The sequence below is a fragment of the Salmo salar genome, chromosome ssa14 (assembly GCF_905237065.1).
Source record: "Salmo salar chromosome ssa14, Ssal_v3.1, whole genome shotgun sequence".
Lineage (NCBI taxonomy): Eukaryota > Metazoa > Chordata > Actinopteri > Salmoniformes > Salmonidae > Salmo > Salmo salar.
Window position 1 is genome coordinate 55,505,159 of NC_059455.1, and position 27,116 is coordinate 55,532,274.

Genomic DNA, 27,116 nt, shown 5'->3' on the forward strand with positions numbered 1-27,116 from the left:
GGGCAGGAGGGCCACTCGGGCTGGGCCGGAGGGCAGGAGGGCCACTCGGGCTGGGCCGGAGGGCAGGAGGGCCACTCGGGCTGGGCCGGAGGGCAGGAGGGCCACTCGGGCTGGGCCGGAGGGCAGGAGGGCCACTCGGGCTGGGCAGGAGGGCCACTCGGGCTCGGCCGGAGGGCCACTCGGGCTGGGCCGGAGGACTGGAGGGCCACTCGGGCTGGGCCGGAGGGCAGGAGGGCCACTCGGGCTGGGCCGGAGGGCAGGCGGGCCACTCGGGCTGGGCCGGAGGACAGGCGGGCCACTCGGGCTGGGCCGGAGGACAGGCGGGCCACTCGGGCTGGGCCGGAGGACAGGCGGGCCACTCGGGCTGGGCCGGAGGACAGGCGGGCCACTCGGGCTGGGCCGGAGGACAGGCGGGCCACTCTGGCAGCTCCGGGCAGTCGGGCCACTCTGGCAGCTCCGGGCAGTCGGGCCACTCTGGCAGCTCCGGGCAGTCGGGCCGCTCAGGCAGCCCCGGGCAGTCTGGCCGCTCAGGCAGCCCTGGGCAGTCGGGCCGCTCTGGCAGCTCCTGACTGGCGGGCCGCTCTGGCAGCTCCTGACTGGCGGGCGGCTCTGGCAGCTCCTGACTGGCGGGCAGCTCAGGCGACTCTTGACTGGCGGGCAGCCCAGGCGACTCTTGACTGGCGGGCAGCTCAAGCGACTCTTGACTGGCGGGCAGCTCAGGTGACACTTGACTGGCGGGCAGCTCAGGTGACTCTTGACTGGCGGGCAGCTCAGGTGACTCTTGACTGGCGGGCAGCTCAGGTGACTCTAGACTGGCGAGGCTGGGCTGACGCACTAGACGCCTGATGCGTGGGGCTGGTACTGGACGTGCCAGCCTGGAGACACGCACCTCCATGCTAGTGCGTATGGCGGGAAACACCGGACCGTAGAGGCGCACTGGCGGTCTTGAGCGCAGGGTTGGCATCACCCCTTCCGGCTCGATGCCTACTTCGCCCTGGCACATGCGGGGCGCTGGTACTGTGCCTACCGGCCTGAAAATCCCAGGCCTCACCACAGCCCCAACCCCAAAGCACGGGACCTGTCCAGTCTGCCCCGCCAATCTCGCCCCGCCAAATAGCCCTTGTGCCCCCCCCAAAAAAATGATTGGGGCTGCCTCTCGGGTTCTACCTGCCTCCCAGGCAGGTTGTCACAGTGGGCCCGCAACTGCTCCCATGTCCAGTCAATCCTCTCCTCCAATACTTCCAGCGACCAGGAATCCATCTCCTCCCGAGCGCGCTGCTTCCAATAGTCCTCCTGTGGCTTCCTCCTCTGTCCTCTTCTCCGCTGCTTGGTCCTTTGGTGGTGGGTAGTTCTGTCACAAAAAGAGCCGTGTTGAATAGACCAAACTGCAGCGGGAATATGGATGCTCATGTTTTAATTAAAAAAAGGAGTAAAGCATCCACTGGAAAAACAATACACACGACAGGAACAGTCTTACAGGCATACAAAAACACAGTGCAAGAACAACTACCCACAACCCCAAAGAAAAACACACACACCTATATAGGACTTCCAATCAAAGGCAACTCAACACACCTGCCTTCAATTGGAAGTCCCAATCACCAACACAAACATTCACACACACAAAACTGCCACGTCCTGACCCCAAAACTAATACAATAGCTCCATCTGCTGGTCAGGACGTGACAATGTGGTTGGAATTTAGCTCAAATATCCAGGTGTCCAAATATGTAAAGAAAATATATATATAAAAACACTTTCCAGGGTTTGTACTTACTTTTTCACATGACTGTATGTAATTTAGATTCAGGGGTCACCATGCCACTGCAATGGTTACCGTAAATCACACATCCAATCCCAAAGTAAACAGACTAAAGTTAATGGTAGATCTGTGATGAATTGTCAGCCCAAAATAGATAACATGCCTATTTGAAACAGAGCCAGGCCACATTCAACAGAGGGTTATTGTTTAGGAAACTATTTAAAGTTCCCTTGTGTCAAGTAAATTAAGTTAGACAGTAGAAGGGCAAACTAACATTTTTAGATCAGACATGCTGTGTAGTATGTTACATCTGCTCGATTCTTGTCGTAATAATTTCAGAAGACCTTTGTATTCCTTTTTTGCTTGTTAGCAACTCCATGAAAAAAAGACTGCAGGTGGAATGGCTAGTTATGGTCCATTATTCCCTTTTCTGCTCATAGAAAGTCCAGTCAGAGTTGGAGGACTTGAAGAAAGACCTGACCAATGTGGCTGAGAAGACAGAGAAGGTGCTGACATCCTCTCAGCAGTCCAGCTCCGCCCCAGTACTGTGCTCTGAGCTGGATATTACGCTGAAGAAGATGGAGCACATTTACAGTCTGTCCTCCGTGTACCTGGACAAGTGAGTCCCTCACTGACTCTACATGCATATCAAAACCATAAGACCAATAAGTAACATCTTCAATCTAAATAGTTTATCTGAATCATAATACACACACAGCTAACACTATACACCACTCCTTGTTTAGACTGCAAACCATCGACATAGTGATCCGCAGCACAAAGAGAGTGGAAGACACCCTCAAAAAGTACGAAGCCCGTTTACGAGATGTCAACAAGATGCCAACAGACGAAAAAGAGGTGGAGAACTACCGCACCCAGCTAAAGGTACAGTATCTCTGTTAGAATGAACTGTATTCTATCCGTTGGTGTGTAGACAATGCTTTCATATGGACTGGTTATCAGACAGTGACTTAATGATTTCTATGCATTTGTAGCAATGTTCCTCTCTCTCCCCCTCTTTCTTGTTCTTTCTCTCCCCCTCTCTCTCTCTCTCTCTCTCTCTCTCTGTCTACTCTCTCGCTCTTTTTCTCTAACTCTCTCACTCGCTCTCGTTCTCCTTCTTTTTCTCTCTCTCTCTTTCTCTCCCTCTCTCTCTGGTAGACAATGCTTGGCGAGGCCGAGGATGACCAGCATACGTTCGACACTCTCCAGGAGGAACTGCAGAAGGCGATGGTCGTAAACGAGCGGATGACGCAGGTCCACAGCGAGCATGATGCCGAGCTGGAACACTTTCGCCAAGTAGTGGCTGTGCTAGAGGAGCGCTGGCAGGCCATGTTCGCCCAGATAGACCTGCGCCAACGCGAGCTGGACTTGCTGGGGAGGCAGATGCGCGCCTACCGCGAGTGCTATGACTGGCTCATCAGATGGCTCAATGATGCCAAGCAGAGGCAGGAGAAAATCCAGGCTGTGCCCATCGGTGACAGCAAGGCCCTCAAGCAGCAGTTGGCACAGGAGAAGGTACTGTACAACTGATTAATAATAATAATTGATTGGATTTATATAACGCTTTTCTACCTAGATGCTCAGTGTTTTACATAGTAACAGGGAAGCTCACATCATCCACCATCGATGTGAGGCACTCAGGACTAGGTATCAGGAGGCTTCCATTACAAATAGGGGAGATGAAGCTTCTTAGCTCGATGATGGAATATAATGTTACGTTATCAAGACTAGGTTTGTCAGTTTTTACAATCTTTTATTATTGCAGAAACTCCTAGAAGAGATCGAGAAAAACAAAGATAAGGTTGAGGAGTGTCAAAAACATGCAAGGTCATATATTGATGCGGTCAAGGTGCGTATACAGATCAGATGCCACTTAAAATAAGATTATGCAAATGGAGATTTGTTGCATCAATAACATTTGTAAATTATGTCAATGTGTTTTCCCCAGGACTATGAGCTTCAGTTGGTGACATACAAAGCTCTGATGGCACCTCTGGCTTCGCCCCTAAAGAAAACCAAAATGGAGTGTGCATCTGACAATATCATCCAAGAGGTAGGTCATATAGACATGATGGGGAATTTATTTAAGTCTTTTACAGCTTCAGTAGCTTTAAAGTTGTTTACAATTACAGTGAGCTGCAAAAGTATTGGTAGTTTTAATTAAACAATGATTATGAGATAAAGGTGCAGACTGACAGCTAATATGAGGGTATTTTCATCCATATCGGGTGAGCCGTTTAGAAATGGCAGCGCGTTTTGTACATAGTCCCCCCATTTTAGGGGACCAAAGTATTGGAACAAATTATGTGTGTTAAAGTAGTCAAAAATGTAGTATTTGCCACATATTCCTAGCACACAATAATTACATCAAGCTAGTGACTACAAACTTGTTGGATGCATTTGCTGTTTGTTTTAGTTGTGTTTCAGATTATCTTGTGCCCAATAGAAATGAATGGTAAATAATGTCTTGTGTCATTTTGGAGTCACTTTTATTGTAAATAAGAATAAGAATGTTTCTAACACTTCTACATTAATGTGGATGCTACCATGATTATGGATAATCTTGAATGAGTCGTGAATAATGATGAGTGAGAAAGTTACATAGGCATAAATATCATACCCCCAAAAAATGCTAACCTCCCCTGTTATTGTTGTGAGAGGCTAGCATGTCTTGGGGGTATGATCATTATTCGCAATTGATTCAGGACTTTAAACATCTGGAATTGTCTTTCAGTATGTGACTCTGAGAACCCGCTACAGTGAATTGATGACTCTGACCAGCCAGTACATCAAGTTTATTATGGAGACACAACGCCGATTTGAGGATGAGGAGGTAATTGAGGGACAGATTGAAAATAGGCAGCAGCTCCCTGCTTATCCACTAACCATAACAACAATATCCTGGTCCAGGATCTGTTTGTGCTATCATGTCAACCCTTTTCCATGCCAAACATTTTGGCCAAAAAAGTGTTAAACAAATCAAAAATATATGTTATATTTGAGATTCTTCAAAGTAGCCACCCTTTGCCTTGATGACAGCTTTGCACACTCTACTTCCCAAATATACATCCCCATTTTTGGACCTTGTCTCTTATTATTCAAATAATATATCTTCCACAATATCTTGCATAAAAGTAGGATTAGATTATGCAGTAAATGTCAGTAATCGGGATTGGCTTGCTTACTGTACGTAGTAGCTTTGACATTTTACAAACTTCTGTACATGGCCGTGTAGGTGCTCAGAATTTTTCATAAAAATGGAAAAATACTGATCAACTCGATTTAAGCTTAGCCTCTGTGGGTAATACACTTTGCATGGTCTTTGCACATTATTATTTCTCTGCTTCTGTCCTTTCAAGTTTATTTCCAATTTTAAAACATGGTGGATTGAATTTGAAGAAGGTAAAAGATAATACAATCTTAGTCCAAGGTAAAGTTCAAGAGTAGTAGCCAAGTCAGTACATTGAAAGTGTTCTTTGATTGATTGTTATTTGATCTTAGTAATGAAAGATGAAATGGTTACTACAAGAGACAACAAGGAAAAATACCTCAACTGCATTATGCTATTCAAGATCTCAATAGTGTTGTTGCAATGTAAAGTCTCACTATGTGAGCCGTACATTAATTATGGGATTATTTTCTCAAAGCAAATAGCAAACATTTCTGTCCCTAGATAACAAATATTTATTCATTTGAAATACATTTAGGGTCCAGCATTATTGACAACCATGATTAAGATTAGCAAAAATAACTGTATAAAATAAATTGCTATATTGTATGCTCAAAAACATTATAACTTTTTTAGCATACAATATACAGTGCATTCGGAAAGTATTCAGATCACTTCACTTTTTCCCAATTTTGTTAGGTTACAGCCTTATTCTAAAATGTTTTACATGTTTTTTTTACTCATAAATCTTCACACAATACCACATAATAACAAAGTTCAAACAGGTTTTTAGAAAGTTTGCAAATGTGTTTAAAAAAAACGGAAATGTAACATTTACATAAGTATTCAGACCCTTTTCTCAGTACTTTGTTGATACACCTTTGGCAGCGATTACAGCCTCGTGTCTTCTTGGGTATGACGCTACAATCTTGGCACACCTGTATTTGGAGAGTTTCTCCCATTCTTCTCTGCAGATCCTCTCAACCTCTGTCAGGTTGGATGGGGAGCATTGCTGTACAGCTATTTTCAGGTCTCTCCAGAGATGTTAGATCGGGTTCAAGTCTGGGCTCTGGCTGGGCCACTGAAGGACATTCAGAGACTTGTCCCAAAGCCACTCCTGCGTTGTCTTGGCTGTGTGCTTAGGGTTGTTGTCCTGTTGGAAGGTGAACCTTTAACCCAGTCTGAGGTCCTGAGCTCTCGGGAGCAGATTTTCATCAAGGATCTCTCTCTCTCTTTGCTATGTTCATCTTTCCCTCGATCCTGACTAGTCTCCCAGTCCCTGCCGTTGAAAAACAAGCCCTCAGCATGATGCTGCCAAGACCATGCTTCACCGTAGGGATGGTATTGGGCAGGTGATGTGTGGTGCCTGGTTTCCTCCAGACGTGAAGGTTGGTATTCAGGCCAAAGAGTTCAATCTTGGTTTCATCAGACCAGAGAATCTTGTTTCTCATGGTCTAAGAGTCCTTTAGATGCCTTTTGGAAAACTCCAAGCGGCTGTCATGTGCCTTTTACTGAGGAGTGGCTTCCATCTGGCCGCTCTACCATAAAGGCATGATTGGTGGAGTGCTGCAGAGATGGTTGTCGTACTGAAAGGTTCTCCCATCTCCACAGAGGAACTCTGGAGCTCTTTCAGAGTGACCATCGGGTTCTTGGTCAGCTCTCTGATCAAGGCCCTTCTCCCACAATTGCTCAGTTTGGCCGGGTAGTCAGCTCTAGGAAAAGTCTTGGTGGTTCCAAACTTCTTCCATTTAAGAATGATGGAGGCCACTGGGTTCTTGGGGACCTTCAATGCTGCAGAAATGTTTTGGTACCCTTCCCCTTAGCTGTGCCTTGGCACAATCCTGTCTCTGAACATTACAGACAATTCCTTTGACCTCATGGCTTGGTTTTTGCTCTGACAACTGTGGGACTGTATATAGACAGATGTGTGCCTTTCCAAATCATGTCCAATCAATTTAATCAATCAAGTTTCTAAAAACCTGTTCACGCTTTGTCATTATGGGGTATTGTGTGTAGATTGCTGAGTTTTTTTAAAATCAATTTTAAAATAAGGCTGTAACGTAACAAAATTTGACCCAATTCAGGAAACTAAGCGTAACTAATGTGTTTTTTGGCAGAAATGCCTTCTCGAACATGTGAACTTTCATGTGCCTTAATAACAAACTTGCATTCCATCTGTAAATAAGAAAACAATTGTTAAATGATGAGCCTTGTTGGTTAAGCCACAGAAAAAGTGGCAACCTTCCCACTAGCCATGATTGGCTGAGATAATGAGTGGGCTGGACATGCCGAGAGAGGAGTTTGGATTGGTCTGCCATATTGAAGGCTTCTGTCTATTTGAGCTCGTCAGTCTGTGTTGGTAATCCTGTCAAACGCAGCCTTTTTTTTAAGGTATTGTGTAGTGGAGCTGCATAAGTGTTGCTTTACACTTTCTGGAGGATCAAGTTTTGAAATCAGTGGAATTAGAGTATGATAGCTAAAGAGATGGAGAAAACACCTGTCTCCGGATTACATCTTCAAACCAAGGGCAACCGTGGTATGGCATTCCTGATAGGGAGACGCGTCCATCAGGCATGATGATGTATACAGGTAAGATAGTCTAGCGTTAGTTAGCTACATTTTCAGATATTACACGTTTGTAATTTTGACAGAAAGGGGTTTCATTTCAAGCTAAAGTGTACTGTTAGCTATCTACCTAACGTTAGCTGGCTGGCTCCCTAGCTGACGTTATTATTTGTTTCCCAGAGCCATTTTCTATTCTAGTTAAAGCCTAATGTTAGCTAGCTAACGTTGGACCTGGTTAGTTAGCTCCCAGCACTGTAGCATTGTTGGCACTTTGTTTGTTGTTTAACCAGCTAACGTTACCTGGCTGGCTTTGTTAGCTAACGTTATGTGATGTGTGTGATCTTAAATGTTGTTTACCTAGCTAGGTGCATTGTTTATCTAGCTAGCTATCTAGCTAGCTATATGTCTTAAGCTAAGATGTACTGTTAGCTAGCTAGCTAACGTTAGCTGGCTGGCTCCCTAGCGGATGTTATTATTAATTTCCCAGAGCTGTTTGCTTTTCTGGTTAGAGCCTAATGTGGCTCCCGAGTGGTGCAGCGGTCTAAGTCACTGCATCTCGGTGCTAGATGTGTCACTACAGACACCCTGGTTCGAATCCAGGCTGTATCACAACCGGATGTGATTGGGAGTCCAATAGGGCGGCACACAATTGGCCCAGTGTCGTCTGGGTTTGGCCGGTGTAGGCCGTCATTGTAAATAAGAATTTGTTCTTAGTTAGTTTGTTGCCTAGTTAAATAAGGTAAGGCATTGTTGGCACTTTGTTCATTGTTGGCACTTTGTTCATTGTTGCTTAACTAGCTAAAGTTAGCTGGCTGGCTCGTCAGCTTACGTTACGTGACGTGTGTACAACACCCGTTGAATATGGCCGGTGTCAGTAACGGCTGTTTTCATGTTATCCAGAGGTAAACAAATCATCAGCCAGAGCGTCAAGTGTGCGCTCCGAGAGTGAAACGAGATGGTTGGGGCTAAAGCTTAACGATGCTGAATCGGTGTAGACAAAGAAGAGCTCATCACTAGATATCAAAACATTTGAAGGTGATTTTCTCAAAAGTGAGTTTACAAGTTTATTAACTTTCAAAGCAGAATTACTTTCCCATTGTTCCTCAAATGCAGCGTATGATATACCATTTTGTAGCTCTGACTCTCTACTTTTATCCAATGTAAAAAAACACAATTTCACCTTTTGCTACATAAGACCAAATCCAGGTGGTGAGTCACAAATGTGGAAAAAGTGTAGGGTTCTGAATACTTTTTGAATGCACTGTAGCTATCAGTGTTTGAATTATTTATTTTATACAGTCATTTTTGCTCATCTTTTATCAAGGGTGTCAATAATTCTGGACCCCACTCTGTGTACCTACATGTACTTAAACGTTTAACTTTTCTGAGTATTTCAAACAGCTCAAACATTTATATTCTAACACTGTAATACTTAACATTGTTTTACCATTTTCTGTTTGCTTCCACTAATACAGACAGCTACTGAAATACTAAAGAAGGAGGAGAGAAAAAAGTTGGCTGAGATGCAGGCTGAATTAGACAAACAAAGGCAGTTAGCTGAGGCACACATCAAAGCTATCACTAAAGCGGAACAAGAAGCCCAAGAGCTTAAGTTGAAAATGAAAGAAGAGGTCAGCAGGAGGGAGGTTGTGAAAGTAGATTCTGAGAAACAGAAGCACAACATACAGCAGGAGCTGCATGAACTCAAGAACCTGTCAGAGCAGGAGATCCAAACCAAGAGCCAGCAGGTTGAGGAGGCACTGTATAGTCGTACCAAGATGGAGGAGGAGATCCGTATCATCAGAATCCAATTAGAGACTACCATAAAGCAAAAAGCCACAGCTGAGGCCCAACTTCAGCAGCTCAGGGACATGGCTGCTGAGGCTGAGAGACTGAGGAAAGTTACTCAGGAGGAAGCAGAGAAGCTTCGCAAGCAGGTGAATGAAGAGACTCAGAAAAAGCGCAACGCAGAGGAGGAGCTGAATCGCAAAACAGAGGCAGAACAAGAAGCTGCCAAGCAAAAGCAGAACGCCCTGGATGAGTTGCAGAAGTTCAAGATGCAAGCTGAAGAGGCAGAGAGGCGCATGAAACAGGCAGAAGAGGAGAAGCATAGGCAGGTGATGGTTGTGGAGGAGGTGGCACAGAAGAGTGCCGCCACCGAACTGCAGACCAAACGCATGTCCTTTAATGAGAAGGCAGTAAAGCTTGAGGCATCGCTGAAACAAGAACAGGGCAATGTTATTCAGTTGCAGGAAGAGGCAGAGTATCTCAAGAAGCAACAAGAAGAAGCCAACAAAGCCAGGGAGGAAGCAGAGAAGGAGCTTGAGAAGTGGAGGCAGAAAGCCAATGAGGCACTCCGTTTGAGGCTCCAGGCTGAGGAAGAAGCCCACAAGAAGAGCCAGGCTCAGGAGGAAGCAGAGAAACAGAAAGAGGAAGCTGAGCAAGAGGCAAAGAAAAGGGCTAAGGCTGAAAAGGCTGCTCTTAAGCAAAAGGAAATGGCAGAGAAGGAGCTGGATAAACAGAGGAAATTGGCAGAGGGAACAGCACAGCAGAAACTCTCTGCAGAGCAAGAGTTAATTCGCCTAAGGTCTGACTTTGACAATGGTAAGCAACAGAGGTCTTTATTGGATGAAGAGCTCCAGCGCCTGAAAAATGAGGTGAATGCTGCAGTAAAAGAAAGGAAACAGCTAGAAGACGAACTGGCCAAAGTGAGAAGTGAAATGGAAGTTCTTCTTCAGTTGAAGTTGAAAGCTGAGAAGGAGACCATGTCTACAACAGAGAAAAGCAGAAATCTCCTCGAGTCTGAGGCATCGAAAATGAGGCAACTAGCTGAAGAGGCGACTAAGCTGAGATCAATCGCTGAAGAGGCAAAGAAGCAGAGGCAGGTAGCGGAGAATAATGCGGCTCGGCAAAGAGCAGAGGCTGAGAAGATACTCAAGGAAAAACTGGCAGCCATTAATGAAGCAACTGGCCTGAAAACTGAAGCTGAGATTGCCATGAAAGATAAAGAGGCAGAAAATGAGAGACTTAGGAGAAAAGCCGAAGATGAGGCTGATCAGAGAAAGGTCTTAGAAGACCAAGCAAAACAGCACAAGCAAGACATTGATGAAAAGATCACCCAGCTTATGAAGACTTCTGATTCTGAATTGGAGAGGCAGAAGAAGATTGTAGAGGAAACTCTTAAGCAGAGGAGGGTGGTCGAGGAGGAGATTCGCATCCTAAAACTAAACTTTGAGACAGCATCAACAGGCAAGTTGGATCTTGAGTTGGAGTTGAACAAGCTTAAAGGCATTGCAGATGAGACACATAAGAACAGAGTCAAGGCTGAGGAAGAGGCAGAGAAACTCAGAAAGCTTGCTTTAGAGGAGCTGAACAAAAGAAAGCAGGCTGAAGAGAAAGTTAAAAAGATCACTGCTGCAGAGGAAGAAGCAGCGCGACAATGCCATGTAGCTCAGAAAGAAGTTGAGCGCCTCAAAACGATTGCTGCCGATGCTAACAAGCAGAAGGACAATGCTGACAAAGAAACAGAGAAACAGATTCTTCTAGCCAAAGAGGCTGCACAGAAATGTAGTGATGCAGAAAAGAGAGCACAGGATGTTCTGGTCAAGCAGAAAGAGGACAATCTTTCCCAGGCCAAGCTCAAAGAGGAGTTTGAAAAGGCTAAGCAACTTGCACAAGAAGCTGAGAAGGCCAAGGAGAAAGCTGAGAAAGAGGCTGCTTTACTCTGTCAAAAAGCAGAGAATGCTGAGAAACAGAAGAAAGCAGCTGAAGCTGAGGCTGCCAAACAGGCCAAGGCTCAGGGGGATGCTGAGAGACTGAAGAAGGAAGCAGAGCAGGAGGCTGCAAAGCGAGCAGAAGCTGAGGCTTCTGCTCTGAAACAGAAGCAGCAGGCAGACGCAGAGATGGCCAAGCACAAAAAGCTAGCTCAACAAACATTGAAGCAGAAGACACAAGTTGAGCAGGAGCTAGCAAAGGTGAAACTGCGACTGGATGAGACTGATAAGCAGAAATATGTTTTAGATGAGGAGCTTCAGCGCCAGAAGGATGAAGTTAGCAATGCTGTCAAGCAGAAAGTTCAAGTTGAGGATGAGCTATTTAAGGTCAAGTTCCAGATGGAGGAGCTGGTCAAACTTAAGCTTAGAATTGAGAATGAGAATCAGCGTCTCATGAGTAAAGACAAAGCAAATGCTCAGAAATTCCTGGAAGAGGAAGCTGAGAACATGAAGAAGCTAGCAGAGGATGCTGCCAGGCTAAGCTTAGAAGCTCAGGAGGCAGCCCAAGAGAGACAGATTGCAGAGTCCGAGCTTGCCGAACAGAGGGCTCTTGCTGACAAAATGCTGAAGGAGAATATGCAAGCTATCCAAGAAGCAACTAAACTGAAAGCTGAGGCAGAGAAGCTCCAGAAACAAAAGGACAAGGCTCAGGAGCAGGCCCAAAAACTGCTGGAGGACAAGCAGCAAATGCAGCAGCGTCTTGATGAGGAGACAAAGGGCTTCCAAAAATCTCTAGAGGCTGAGCGCAAGAGGCAGCGTGAAACAACTGCAGAGGCAGAGAAATTGAAGCTTAGGGTGACACAGCTCAGTGATGCTCAGTCCAAAGCAGAGGAGGAGGCCATGAAATTCAAGAAACAAGCTGATGAGATCAGAGTTTGTCTCCAAGAGAAAGAGCAAAATGCTTCAGAAAAAGTAATTGTAGATAAACTGGAGGGGCAGAGATTACAGAGCAGCAAACAGTCTGATGATTTATGTAAAACCATAGCTGACCTTGAGAAAGAAAAGGAGAAATTACAAAAAGAGGCTGCAGATCTACAGACTAAGTCTAAAGAGGTATTGTGCAATGTAAAATAATCTTGTGAAAATCCATTTGCAAATAACCATAACCTTCTCAAAAACACTAACACATAAAGGAGATCCAAATTTCCTATTCATGTGAATTGCAGACTGTCATCAATACTAAGTGTCCAGCTCATGAACCGAATGTTGCAGCGTTTTTTAAATGAAATTGTGTTTTCTACATTTCAGAATATATTGTGTCGTATATAATATATCATATTTATATATGAATATTTGGATTATATTATGTAGCAGTTAACTATAATCAGTGTAATAGAATGTTAAGACCATGTGTAAAAATGTCTTGCATTAATTTGTATTAATTTTCTCTTTATTTTTTTCTCCAAATTAGATGGCCAATGCCCAACAAAAACAAATTAAAAAGGAAAAGATAATTATTGAGCAGACTATCCTGACAGAAAAACAAATGTTGCTGAAAAAAGAAAAGCTCATTGAGGAAGAGAGAAATAAGCTTGAGAAACAGTTTGAGGATGAGGTTAAGAAGGCCAAAGCCCTTAAAGATGAGCAGGATCATCAAAGGAAGCAGATGGAACAGGAGAAGAAGACTCTCCAGGCTACCATGGATGCCGTTTTGAAAAAGCAGAACGATGCTGAGGAGGAGATGTGCAATAAGCAGAAAGAGATGCAGGATCTTGAAAATAAAAGGTTTGAACAAGAGAAATTGTTGGGTGAGGAGAATAAAAAGCTTCGCGAGAAGCTGCATCAACTTTCTACACCTAAAAAATCAGTAACACCCCACACTAAAGAAAGGGAGATTCAAACTGATGAGGTCCCTGAAGATCAGCTAATTGCAATGACAATGGTGGGAACTACAAATAAAGTATTCAATGGGTCTGAAGTAGTAGATGGTGCAAAGAAAAACAAAGATTCACCATTTGCTTTTGATGGGATTAGGGACAAGGTTCCTGCCAGCAGGCTCCATGACATTGGTATACTGAACAAAATGGACTTTGACAAGCTGAAAACAGGGAAAACCACAGTGCAAGACCTGAGCAAGACCGAGAAAGTGAAAACATGTCTCAAAGGCAAGAATAGTGTTGGCGGAGTCTTGACCCCAGACAAGCAGAAAATGAGTGTGTATCAGGCCATGAAAGAGAATAAACTTTCTCCTGGTGCTGCCACAATGCTTCTTGAAGCTCAGGCAGCATCTGGGTACCTCATTGATCCAGTGAAAAACAGAATGCTCTCTGTGGATGAAGCTGTAAAGGAGGAATTAATAGGTCCAGAACTCCATAACAAAATGCTTTCTGCAGAAAAAGCAGCTACTGGTTACAAAGATCCTTATACTGGAGACAAAATCTCACTCTTTGAGGCAATGAAAAAGGGTCTGATTGAACAAGACCAGGCCGTTAGACTTCTGGATGCTCAGATTGCAACTGGTGGAATAATTGACCCTGTCAATAGTCACCGTGTACCACTCCAGACAGCCTATAAGCAGGGCCAATTGGATTCTGAGATTAACAGAACTTTATCAAACCCTACTGCTGACTCAAAGTTATTCATTGACCCAAGCACTCAGGAGACCCTCACTTATCAGCAACTATTGGAGAGGTGCACCTCAGATGCAGAGACAGGCCTACTTGTGTTACCAATCACAGAGAATGCTGCACAAAGTGACAAGACCTACACAACTGAAGAGACTAAAGATGTACTCACTAAAGCAAATATCTCTGTTCTATTTGGAAGATTTCAAGGAAAGAGTGTGACCATTTGGGAAATCATTAACTCAGAGTATTTTACAGAGCCACAGAGGAAGGATCTGATTCATCAGTATAAGACCGGAAAAATCACAATAGAAAAATGTATCAAAATTGTCATTAGTGTTGTGGAAGACAAAGAGAAGAAGAATGAAATTGTGTTTGATGGTCTGAGGACTCCTGTCACTGCAGCTGAACTTCTAGAATCAAAGATCATCAATAAAGACTTGTTCAACAAATTGCATAATGGCAAAACAACTGTCATTGAAATCTCTGAGATGGAGTGTGTTAAGAAAGCCTTAAGCGGAACACCTAGCATTGCTGGAGTGATTGTTGAGTCAACCAAAGAGAAAATTCCATTCTATCAAGCTGTAAAGAAACAGATGCTCTCTCCCGAGACTGCATTGACTCTTCTTGAGGCTCAAGCTGGGACTGGATTTATAATTGACCCTGTCAAAAATCAGAAGCTCACTGTGGATGAGGCTGTTAAATCAGGTCTTGTTGGCCCAGAGATGCATGAAAAACTTCTGTCTGCAGAGAGAGCTGTTAATGGCTACAAAGATCCCTACACTGGAAAGAATGTATCCCTATTTCAGGCAATGTTGAAAGACCTTATTAAGAAAGACCAGGGTATCCGTCTGCTAGAGGCTCAGCTTGCAACTGGAGGTATAATTGATCCAGTCAAAAGTTATCGCATCCCACATGATGTTGCCTGCAAACGTGGATATTTTGAAGAAGAAATTAACAAGACCTTGAGCAACAACACTGATGAAACTAAAGTATTCTTTGATCCTAACATGTGGGAGAATGCATCTTATGTGCAACTCATGAAAAAATGTGTCACTGATAAAGAGACTGGTTTTCCATTTCTTCCGCTCTCAGAGAAAGCAATTCAAAAGTCAAAAGAGAAACAAAAGTCAAAAGAGGATCATCAATACACTGAGTTCCAGATAAAAGATTCCCTGAGTCAGGCAACAATGGAGCTGCAGTATGGACCTTTCAAAGGAAGGAAAGTCACTATTTGGGAGATCATAAACTCTGAATATATTACAGAGGAACAAAGAATCGAGTTGATTCAACAGTACAGAACTGGAACAGTAACTATTGAAAGAATTATTACAATCCTTGTCACAATGGTTGATAAAAAGGAGACCAAGAAACAGGAAAAAGAACCGGCCAGCTTTGAAGGTCTTAGAGCACCTGTCACTGCCAGCTCATTGTTTGAATCCAAAATAATTGATAAAGCTACATATGCTCAACTCCAACAGGGCGAAAAGAAACCGAAAGAAATCAGTGACATGGACTCAGTCAGGAAATACTTGCAAGGAACAGATGGACAGATTGCAGGCATCTATATGGGTGACTCAAAGGAAAAGGTTAGCATTTATCAAGCAATGAAGAAGAATATATTGAGACAAAATACAGGTCTTGCATTACTCGAGGTACAAGCAGCAACTGGTTTCATTATTGATCCTGTCAAAAACCAGAGGTACACTGTGGACGATGCTGTGAAAGCAGGAGTTGTTGGTCCGGAGGTTCATGAGAAACTTCTTTCAGCTGAGAAAGCAGTGACTGGTTTCAGAGATCCATACACAGGCAACATTATTTCCCTCTTCCAAGCCATGAAGATGGAGCTTGTGCTACGAGAACATGCCATTCCCCTGTTGGAAGCTCAGGTGGCCACAGGAGGGATTATTGACCCAGTCAGCAGCCACCGTGTTCCAAATGATGTGGCCTTCCAACGTGGCTATTTCAATAAGCAGATGGCTAAGACCTTTACTGACCCCTCAGGGGATGTCAAAGCCTTCGTTGATCCCAACACTAATGAAAGTTACACCTATAAACAACTGCAAGAGAAATGCATCAGAGATCCAGATACCGGTCTGTGCTTCCTGCCACTATCAAAGGCTGAAGCTCAAAGTCCAGTGGAAAAGTCCTACGTATACACAGAAGAACAGGCACAGACAGACTTGACTAACAGTCAAGTGGATATCCCTCATCAGACCTATGGAGGGAAGGTAATGACCCTATGGGATGTCATGATGTCAAACCTGCTCCCTGAGGAGGAAAAGCTAAGGCTCCTGGAACAGTATCGCCGTGGGCAAATCACAAAGGAGAGAATGATCATCATCGTCATTGAAATCATTGAACAAAGGAAGATACTGAAAGTAGAGCAGAGCATGTCCTGTGATGTGATCAGACGAAGAGTCACTATCGAGGAGCTCTACAGTTCTCGCATTATTGACCTTCAAACATACAATCTGTTGAAGCAAGAGAAGAAAACTATCCGTGAGGTTATGGAAATGCCATCTGTAAAGCAGTATCTGTTTGGCACTGGCAGTATTGCTGGAATCCTCTCAGACTCCCCCTCTAAGGTCAGTATTTACCAGGCATTGAAGAGAGGTCTCATTAAGCCTGATTTTGCTATCAGTCTCCTGGAGGCCCAAGCAGCAACAGGATTCATCATTGACCCTGTGAAAGATGAATTGCTAACTGTTGACGAGGCTGTGCGCAAAGGGATAGTCGGCCCTGAAATCTATGACAAACTTCTTTCTGCCGAGAGAGCAGTCACTGGCTACAAGGATCCTTACAGTGGAAAAGTAATCTCTCTCTTCCAAGCGATGAAAAAATACCTTGTTCCTGAGGACTATGCCCTGAGGCTCCTTGAAGCCCAGGCTTCCACTGGAGGCCTTATGGATCCAGAATACTACTTCCACCTTCCCACAGATGTTGCCATGCAACGTGGGTACATCAATAAGGAAACATATGACAGGATCACTGATCCAAACTGTGATGTACAAGGTTATGTTGATCCAACCACAGAGGAGAGACAGACCTATGCCCAACTGCTGAAGAGATGCAAAGTTGATAAAGAGAGTGGTCTGCAATTACTTTCAATGGCAGACAGAAGGCTGCTTTTCAAGGGTCTCAGAAAGCAAGTCACCTTGGATGAGCTGCTTTGTTCGCAGATTATTGACCAAAAGACATACAATGATCTCACTGAAGGCCTTGTCTCAGTAGAAGAGGTCAGCAGAGAAGTGAAGAAGTACCTTGAGGGCACAAGCTGCATTGCCGGAGTATATGTAGAATCTAGCAAAGACCGCCTGTCCATCTACCAAGCAATGAAAAAGAACATGATCAGACCCGGGACAGCCTTTGAACTTCTTGAGGCTCAAGCAGCAACAGGATATATAATTGACCCAATAAAGAACCTGAAGCTGAATGTTGGTGAAGCTGTTAAAATGGGAGTCGTTGGTTCAGAGTTCAAAGACAAGCTTATCTCTGCTGAGCGTGCCGTTACAGGCTACAGGGATCCGTACTCTGGCAAGAACATCTCTCTGTTCCAGGCCATGAAAAAGGGTCTCATTCTGAAAGACCACGGCATTCGACTATTGGAAGCCCAAATTGCCACTGGTGGGATCGTTGATCCAGAAGAGAGTCACCGCTTGCCAGTTGAGATGGCCTACACACGTGGTCTGTTTGATGAGGAGATGAATGGCATTCTTACAGACCCATCTGATGACACTAAAGGCTTCTTTGACCCTAACACTGAGGAGAACCTCACTTACCTGCAGCTGATGGAGCGATGCCTGATTGACCCGGAAACTGGACTTGCACTTTTGCTGTTAAAAGAAAAGAAACGTGAGAGGAAGACATCCTCCAAATCGTCTGTGCGTAAACGTAGAGTAGTCATTGTTGACCCAGAGACAGGCAAAGAGATGTCTGTGTATGAGGCATATCACAAAGGACTTATTGATCACCAGACCTACATGGAGCTTGTAGAGCAGGAGTGTGAGTGGGAGGAGATTACTATCTCCTCATCTGATGGTGTTGTGAAGTCCATGATCATTGATAGAAGGTCTGGCCAACAGTATGATATTGATGATGCCACCACAAAGGGCCTCATTGACCAGTCTGCTCTGGATCAGTACCGTGCTGGCACTCTGTCCATCACAGAGTTTGCGGACATGCTGTCCGGAAACATAAGTGGCACCAGATCTAGGTCATCCTCCTTTGGGTCCAGATCATCTTACTCCAATAGTTCAGCCCCCTCTATCAAACCCCCAGCAACAATATGGAATGACCCAACAGAAGAAACCGGCCCTGTGGCTGGAATACTGGATACTGACACATTGGATAAGGTGTCAGTCACAGAAGCCATGCACCGAAATCTTGTGGACAATATCACAGGTCAAAGATTGCTGGAGGCTCAGGCTTCCACTGGTGGCATCATTGATCCAAACACTGGAGAGAAATTCTCAGTTGCCGATGCAGTGAACATGGGACTTGTGGATAAGATCATGGTTGACCGAATCAACCTGGCACAGAAGGCCTTCAATGGATTTGAGGATCCCCGAACCAAAACAAAAATGTCTGCTGCACAAGCATTAAAAAAGGGGTGGTTGTACTATGAGGCGGGTCAGAGATTCCTAGAAGTACAATATCTAACTGGTGGTTTGATCGAACCAGAGGTCAATGGCAGAGTTCCACTGGATGTTGCTGTCAACAAGGGCACCCTAGATGCACGTACTGCACAGAAGCTACGGGATATCAGTGGATACTCCAAATACCTCACCTGCCCCAAGACAAAGCTTAAGATCTCATACAAGGATGCCATGGATAGAAGCATGATTGAGGAGGGTTCTGGTCTGCGTCTGTTGGAAGGCTCTTCTCAGTCAAGTAAAGGCCTTTACAGTCCTTACAGTGTTAGCAGTTCTGGGTCAGCATCCAGTTCCCGGCCCGACTCAAGAACTGGCTCCAGGTCAGGCTCCAGACGAGGGAGCTTTGATGCCACAGGCTCTGGCTTCTCCACTAATTTATCTTCCTCATCCTTCAGCTCCACAAGCTATGGGCGCAGATATGATGCAGGATCACATAGCGGACTTAGCATGCATGCGCTAGCACAGGCCCTGACATCATCATTAGCAATGGGCAGGAACTGCAGTTCTGAAGAGAGAATATTTACCACAATACAAACCAGTTACTCCCCAGTTTCCTAATTCTTATTAGAAAAATTGTCTACCTTTATTCTGCACTGCATGTGGTTATTATGGGGCTTTTCAGCAATATATTGTAATTATTTTAGCTGGCTTTAAGTTCATTTTGTCAATATTTTATTCAGTTTTACATTTTCAAAGTACATTGTAAGTTGCTCTCTTTTGTATTGTGTCTGAGAAGTCAATTTTTGTTGCATTATTTATATGCTTACATACAGAAGAGCTGACTGTATTCAAACTATATTTTTATTTTTAGCAACTACAATGATATTGATAATAACGTTTTCAATATTAGACATATTGAAAATGTTCTATTTTTAAGTCAGCTTGTTATTAATTGTAATTAACATTTTCTGACTTGAGTTACAATTATATTTTGATTCTATTAAATTCCATCAAAGAAAGTATCTAGGTTAAAGTATCCATTTTTATAGCAAACCAAATTAGATGTGAAAGCTGTTAAACTATTTGGTAAGAGGACATTTAGAATAAGAGCAGAATAAGGAGTCACAGAACAATTAATTATTATAACACATAATTCATTTTAGCCTTTTTTATTTTTCAGACAATTATTAACAAATAACTCTGAAAAGGGAGATGCTGATGTTTATTATGCAAAATATAATGAATCATTGTACTGCCTTGCTTCTACCCTACACCTGCTTACTAATATATCTGATCTCATATGGTAACAGCCCTAACCACCACCACATGAACCACAATTGCTGTATTGTAATGTTTTTGTTAGTGCCTGCATATTCAATGCATGAAAGGGTTGCACAGACTACAAGGTGTGAATAATAATGTAAATTGAGTGATTCACAACTGGAAAAATAATATGGTTATTATCAGGTATTTCCCAAGTTCATGGCAGTCATACAGTATTCATACCGCATCAATACCCTTTTATTTCACTAGATTAAACTAAGAACATTTGTACAAGGCTAAGATTTAACTAAATGTTTATCACAAAAAATTATTCAGTTTTGAAATGTATAAGACAATCTTTACTGACTGTATTCTACATATTTTGAAAATATATTTTGGCTTCGTAACTTGTTGCCTCGTGAACCAGTGTTCATATTTCCCAACACAATAACTTGTTTTTTTTCTTCCTTAGAAGTACTTCCTTTGTAAATCATCATGTTCTATCTCAATATTCATTATATTTTCATATGATACATTTTATTTTTGCTTTGCATGTTGTACAAACTTGGTTGAAAAGATGCAATATAAATAGTTGTGTCCATTTTTTCATTGTGAAGCCTTTAAAATGGTTTGAAGGATGTACTTTAAAGTTGGGTTATCAGGCATGGTTAAAATGGTGTATTGAAAGGGTGACATTGTATTTTAATGTTAACACCTTAAGAATGTAAATAAACTTATGAGGTATCAATACGAAATGCAATGTCTTTTGAGTGTTTACATTTTTGTTATGTTCGAGTGAAGATTTTTGCACCCCAAACAAATCTTTATTTAAAGATGCACTATGCAGAAATCGCTCCACCATTACCTGGTTGCTAAAATGTATAATTATTTGCCTAATTTCAGTTTATTTGACAAAACAAGCAAGTGTTGTGTAGAAAATCATTGTACCATGTAAACCGCTGCAAAATATATTTTTCATAACCAAAAATATTGTATTTTCAGCTGTTTGAAGCCGGTGTACAAAACCGAAAGTAAAAGATGCAAAAAATAAACTTTAGAACGGGAAGCATAGAAATAGCACACATTGAACAGATCTAACGCTTCTTATAGTTGCTTTCAATGAGAATGATAGATATATAACTCACATTTCTATGTGTATTTTGTCAGCTCGCCCAATAAGTTACACTGTAGCTTTAATTACATTTACATTTACATTTTAGTCATTTAACAGACGCTCCTCCTAGTGAATGCATACATTTCATTTCATGCATTTTTTAAATATTTTTGGGGGGATTCAACACAAGAATAAGGGCTTTATGGATGTAATTGGAGAATCAGTATTTTAAGGTTTGAATGCATTGCTCTTAGACAGTTGTCACCTCCAGTAATTTATTGTACTCACAAAACACTATACACAACTCACTTGCTCTTAATAGCTTTCTAATTCTTCTGAATTATTTAATGATATAGACAATAATACAATACAAAGGTGTGGAACTCTTTTATCTTTACATCAGCACAAGTGAAATTGAGCCACATAGTTTACATCTTATCTAATCCTTTTGTCAGTTACTGATGTTACTGTTAACAGTGTCAAATGAGGTGTTAGAAAAGGGGATACTATTCCATCCAATTGGTGACAGATTCTCATGTGAATATTCAAAAATCTGCATGAAGAATATATGTGCATTTTCCCACCAGTGGTGTTTCCACAAAGCTGACTTCTTGCAGATAAAAATCAGTGCATGATGACATATGTACACAAAATGTACCTTTTCGCTAAAGTTTTCATGTACCAAATAAAAATCTAAAGTTCAAACTATTTCCATTGTATTTTTGACTCTACCGATAGTTTTGTCACAAAAAACGTTGCATTAAATACTCCAGTCTTGGCACATGCGCTCTAGCCAACAGCTCGCAGATACAGTGAGAGTAGGCTGTATAGGCAGGCTAGTCTACATTGAGAGATTATTATGAATTAGAGCGAGAATATTTGTATTTGTCAAACGGCCGCCAAACATCGATCATCATGTCAACAGAATAAGACCCTCGATATTAATTGGAAGGCGCATCAAACTCATCACTGTGCACTTTCACCACCTTGTGAAGTTCATCATAAATTATTTAATCTGTAGCCTAATAAATTGCATGGTTTCCCGAGTTGTAGTGGGAGGACCACACACCATATCATCACAACTCCAAATTTACGTTGTTTATTTAACTTTTATTTAACTAGGCAAGTCAGTTAAGAACAAATTCACCCTATGGGACTCCCAATCATGTCTGGTTGTGATACAGCCTAGAATCAAACCAGGGTCTGTAGTGACACCTCTAGCACTGAGATGCAGTGCCTTAGACCGCTGCCCACTCGGGAGCCCAATATAATGGTTATTATATTCATATTTGATCATAAAGGAGTTTCCACCACCATTTCTAGCATAATTCATTTTACCCACACAAAAAGTTTGCACCATGTCAAATGAACAAATGATCTGTCGGCAGTTATAAAATTGTACCGAAACTTCCTGTTTCCGTCACAGCTGTCGTGATTTGTTTTTATACAGTATGACTTTATTTGCATAAAAACTGTGGATGAAAACGTGGTTAGTGTTAGAATTTAGTCTCCTACAAGTCCTACAAATTATTTTAGGAAGTGTATGCTTATGTGTGCTAGCACTGCATATCTTAATTTTTTTAAATTATGATTTAAAGACAGAGAAACAGAATCTCTAGCAGAGAAACACAAACACACTGGATGATAACACACGGACTGGATCATGAATACTGGCACAGTGGATACGTTTAGTTGCCCAATAACAATTGGACTGGTCCCATCCCTGTAGTATGCTAATCAAGTTGAAATCATGCTTTTTTTTCTTGCAGATGTTGTGTTAACACTGTTTTGTACAGGGCATCATGCACCAACCACATGGATTTACTGAATTTAGAAATTAATCTTAATCTAAACTATATTTTATATTTGCTTTTCTCAATTTCTTGTTTACAGAGAGCTATAGGTATCATCTCTGCCCATCGGGAAATACATATCACAGTTATTATTTTTTGACATTGAAATGTCAACTATTCATGTAGTTGTACATCGTACCTAAAATCATGACTCAACATTCCCCCCCCCCAAAAAAAAATCCCCAGGACACTCATCAACTGCTTGAGGTCTAGCAATGCAGCTCATATTGAGAAAAATATTCTATAGTGAAATGCCTTTTGGTCATTGTCCTATTGGTTTGGGTTAGGGTTAGGGGATGCCACAGGGTTCAATTCTGTAATTCCCGTTTTGTCACCAAAGCCCCATATACCAATGACTGGAACGAACTACAAAAATCTCTGAAACTGGAAACACTTATCTCCCTCACTAGCTTTAAGCACCAGCTGTCAGAGCAGATCCCAGATCACTCCACCTGTACATAGCCCATCTATAATTTAGCCCAAACAACTACCTCTTCCCCTACTGTATTTATTTATTTATTTATTTTGCTCCTTTGCACCCCATTATTTCTATTTCTTCGTTGCACTTTCTTCCACTACAAATCTACTATTCCAGTGTTTTACTTGCTATATTGTATTCACTTTGCCACCATGGCCTTTTTTGCCTTTACCTCCCTTATCTCACCTCATTTGCTCACATTGTATATAGACTTATTTTTCTACTGTATTATCGACTGTATGTTTGTTTTACTCCATGTGTAACTCTTTGTTGTTGTGTGTGTCGAACTGCTTTGCTTTATCTTGGCCAGGTCGCAATTGTAAATGAGAACTTGTTCTCAACTTCCCTACCTGGTTAAATAAAGGTAAAAATATGATGTTTGCAACATACAGTATTTACTCAAAGTCGAGAACATACTCAGTCGAACCACACTGGCGGAATCTGTTACCAGACACTGCCTGCAGATACGGTGTAACCCAGACTAACATCTCTGAATGGTTTGATAAGCACTTTAACTATTCTATCCATATGTTGCTGTCTGAGAGCAATGTCAACAGAGACCCTCAAGTGGTGGAAGGTCAGTGGCTGGTGCGTATTGAATATACATTTGAAACAAATTAATATCAATATACAGTAATATATCCTAATATAGCTATTGTGTACCTAAACTACACTTACAACTTGTACATTGAATGTACCTAAATGCTGGACATTATAGTCATAATGGTCTGAGAAATACAGTAGTCCTACAGTAAATATGTGGCACGATTCATATGAGAAAGATGTCAGGTGCATGGCCAACACACCATGTCTGTACCCAGAGAGTGCCATGAATCTAGGCAATGACATCAGCCTGGTGCTGATTCCCTTCAAAATGAAAGACTTAGAGTGGCTCTTAAGTGTTATGACGGAGAGGTCTTTCACATCAGAAGTGAACACTAGTTTCCACCGGTCCCTCCCACACACCCATGTGGGATGGAATTTTCTCTCCATTGTGCCAGGCAATCAATCACAACCTTCATCACTTGCAACTGCTATTAAAACATTCCACAAGTGATTATGATCAACTGTCCTCAGTTTAGCTTGTACTTGGAGTAAAAAGACACTGATGCTGAAATGTCTGAATTATTTTCTTATAAAATGAGAGAATACATAAGAGAAACCAATATTTCAGGGATGTCTAAATGGCTCAGAGTCAGAAACATGATATAACTTGTCACTGTCAGAGATAAGTAAAAAAATATATGCGTCAGGCACCCAATGATAGATTCGTATAATGAAAGGTGTTACTGACCTGGTAAAGACAGCAAGTTTGACTTGTCTCCCCACCCATCTCTCTGACATGCATGACTGCCCCCACACAATGCCTGGCTTGTATGTCATTGGGTGGTGGATGTTATGGTCTGTTTCAGCTAACTGTTGTCTAGAGCGCATGTGCCAAGAGTAGAGTAGGCACATTTGCTATTTAACGCAACAGTTTGTGACAGAACTATCAGTTCAAAATGTGATGAAAACACATTGAACTTTCGATTTTTATTCAGTACATGAAAACTTTAGTGAAAAGTACATTTTGTGTGCACTACATCATCACACACTGATTTTTATGCGCAAACAAGTCAATTTGGTGGAAACATACCACTGGTGTAAAATGCGCATTTTCCCTTTATACAGATTTTTTTATATTTGCATAAAAATCTGTAGACTATTGGATGGAACCCAGCTATAGAAGCATTACAGATTGTGCAATAGACATGTAAATTGTTATTTGTATGCAGCGAGGGATGGAAGGTTTTATTAAAATGTAAATTTATGGGATTTTTCAGTTGCTTCTGCAATTGCTCATTTTTATATTTTGACACAACAAAGTTCGGTATTTGTGGATCTACTGTATTGATATTTACAGAATTGTACTAGCCACTGGTTCACTGAGCTCTGTGTCACTGTAGCATTGTTATGTCACTGCCTGCTTTTGATTTTCATGTTAAGACACGGGATGTCATGTACGCTAACTGTAAAGGAGACCGCTCGATAAATTATATGGGGAGAGAAAGTCACGTCAGCAGCCATATGACACCTATGGATTCTTTATAGATCACTGCATTATTAGAAAGTAATATAGGTTCACCTCTGAACTTGGAACCTATTTGCTGTATGTCCAATGGTAGTGCCGTGAACATGTTACAATTATTCACATGTAATTATTTTGACACTGTTATACTGCATAACGTTGATTGTTACATGGTATTTATCAGTTTTATATGTTCAAATGTGGGTTTGTTTTTAGAGAGAAGACTTAGTTAACAAAGCTGCTTTGTGGAAAATAAATACCATCGGTTTACAATAAGTTAATTTTTTGTATTTTTATAAATTCAATTTAATAAAAACTGTTTTCAATGACTGAAACAGTTTGTTTATATCATACCAGTTAAGTGGTGTGGTTTTCTTTTCTAACAATCTTTTTTAAAATGTTGCCATTATCAAGAGTGGCACTGGGGCTAAAACAATATCCTACATAGTGTGGGAGGACTGCACCTAAAAAGGCTGGAGACTCATAACTAATCGAAATGCATGCATGTACGTATATGTCCTGACCAAAAGATGAGGAGTCTTTTCACTTGACGTTGCAGCACAGCAAGATTCTCAGACAAGGGGCATGGGATGTCAGGAACAATAACCCTATTGTCAGTGTTTCCAGATTCCAGATTATCCTCCTGATAAAGCAGGTCCTCCACCTGCTAAATCTGGAATGCTCAAAAGAAACAAATCTGTATTAGTGAAGATAAATTTAAAGGAAGATCTGTCAAGCCATTCACATAACACACTGCATAGTCTGGCTCAGACACAGATGTTTGGAGCATTCCGATATGCGACTGCTGGTGAGGTGTCAGGTTCGCCTCTGTACCTAAAGGGTGATTAAAGGGTGACATCTTAAAGGTTTTTTAATTAATGCATGTGAGACAGGTTCCATGTACAACAAGACAGGCAGAGAGGAGGAGGGAAAAAGAACACAGAACACTTTTAGCTTTTTAGTGACGGGGCAGTATTCGGAAATTCAGATGAATGACGTGCCCAAATTAAACTGCCTGCTACTCGGGCCCAGAAGGTAGGATATGCATATTATTAGTAGATTTGGATAGAAAACACTCTGACATTTCTAAAACAGTTTGAATGATGTCTGTGAGTATAACAGAACTCATATGGCAGGCAAAAACCTGAGAAAAATCCAACCAGGAAGTGTGGAAATCTGAGGTTTGAAGTTTTTCAAGTGATTCCCTATCCAGTATACAGTGACTTAGGGTTCATTTTGCACTTCCTAAGGCTTTCACTAGATGTCAACAGTCTTTAGAACGTTGTTTCATGCTTCTACTGTGAATAGGGTGAGAATAAGAGCTCCTGGAAGTAGATGAGTGAGAAAATGACATGAGCTCAGTGGCGCACACTCCCGTGAGAGTTAGCTGTGTTCCTTTTCTTTTTTGAAGACAAAGGAATCGTCCGGTTGGAATATTATGGAAGATTTATGATAAAAACATCCTAAAGATTGATTCTATCCATCGTTTGACATGTTTCTACGAACTGTAATATAACTTTTTTGACTTTTCGTCTGAACTTAACTACGCGAGCACAGTGCATTTGGGGTACTCCACCGAACGCACGAACAAAAAGGAGGTATTTGGAAATATATATGGACCTTATCGAAACAAATTAACATTTAATGGGGAACTGGGATTTCTGGGAGTGCATTCCGATGAAGATCATCAAAGGTAAGTGAATATTCATAATGTTATTTCTGAGTTTTGTTGACTCCACAAAATGGCGGGTTTGGTTTCGTCTCTGAGCGCTGTACTCAGATTATTGCAAAGTGTGCTTTCGCTGTAAAGTTTTTTTGAAATCTGACACAGCGGTTGCATTAAGGAGAAGTGTATCTATAATTCTTTGAATAACAGTTCGATATTTTATCAACGTTTATGATGAGTATT

General features: G+C 42.1%; 1 protein-coding gene across 4 annotated transcripts in view; it reads left to right on the forward strand.

Annotated features, from left to right (window-relative positions):
* Positions 1 to 20,449, forward strand: part of LOC106569778 (plectin) — a 137,291-nt gene extending 116,842 nt beyond the window's left edge. For all 4 annotated transcript variants that reach the window (XM_014141390.2, XM_045694588.1, XM_045694589.1 and 1 more), the window contains 8 exons: positions 2,203 to 2,381; positions 2,509 to 2,647; positions 2,924 to 3,280; positions 3,531 to 3,614; positions 3,714 to 3,818; positions 4,500 to 4,598; positions 8,975 to 12,325; positions 12,684 to 20,449. In XM_014141390.2, the coding sequence (XP_013996865.2) occupies positions 2,203 to 2,381; positions 2,509 to 2,647; positions 2,924 to 3,280; positions 3,531 to 3,614; positions 3,714 to 3,818; positions 4,500 to 4,598; positions 8,975 to 12,325; positions 12,684 to 19,049 (10,680 nt within the window). In that variant the 3' untranslated portion in view covers positions 19,050 to 20,449. The remainder of the gene's footprint in view (positions 1 to 2,202; positions 2,382 to 2,508; positions 2,648 to 2,923; positions 3,281 to 3,530; positions 3,615 to 3,713; positions 3,819 to 4,499; positions 4,599 to 8,974; positions 12,326 to 12,683) is intronic.
* The last annotated feature ends 6,667 nt before the right edge of the window (positions 20,450 to 27,116 follow it).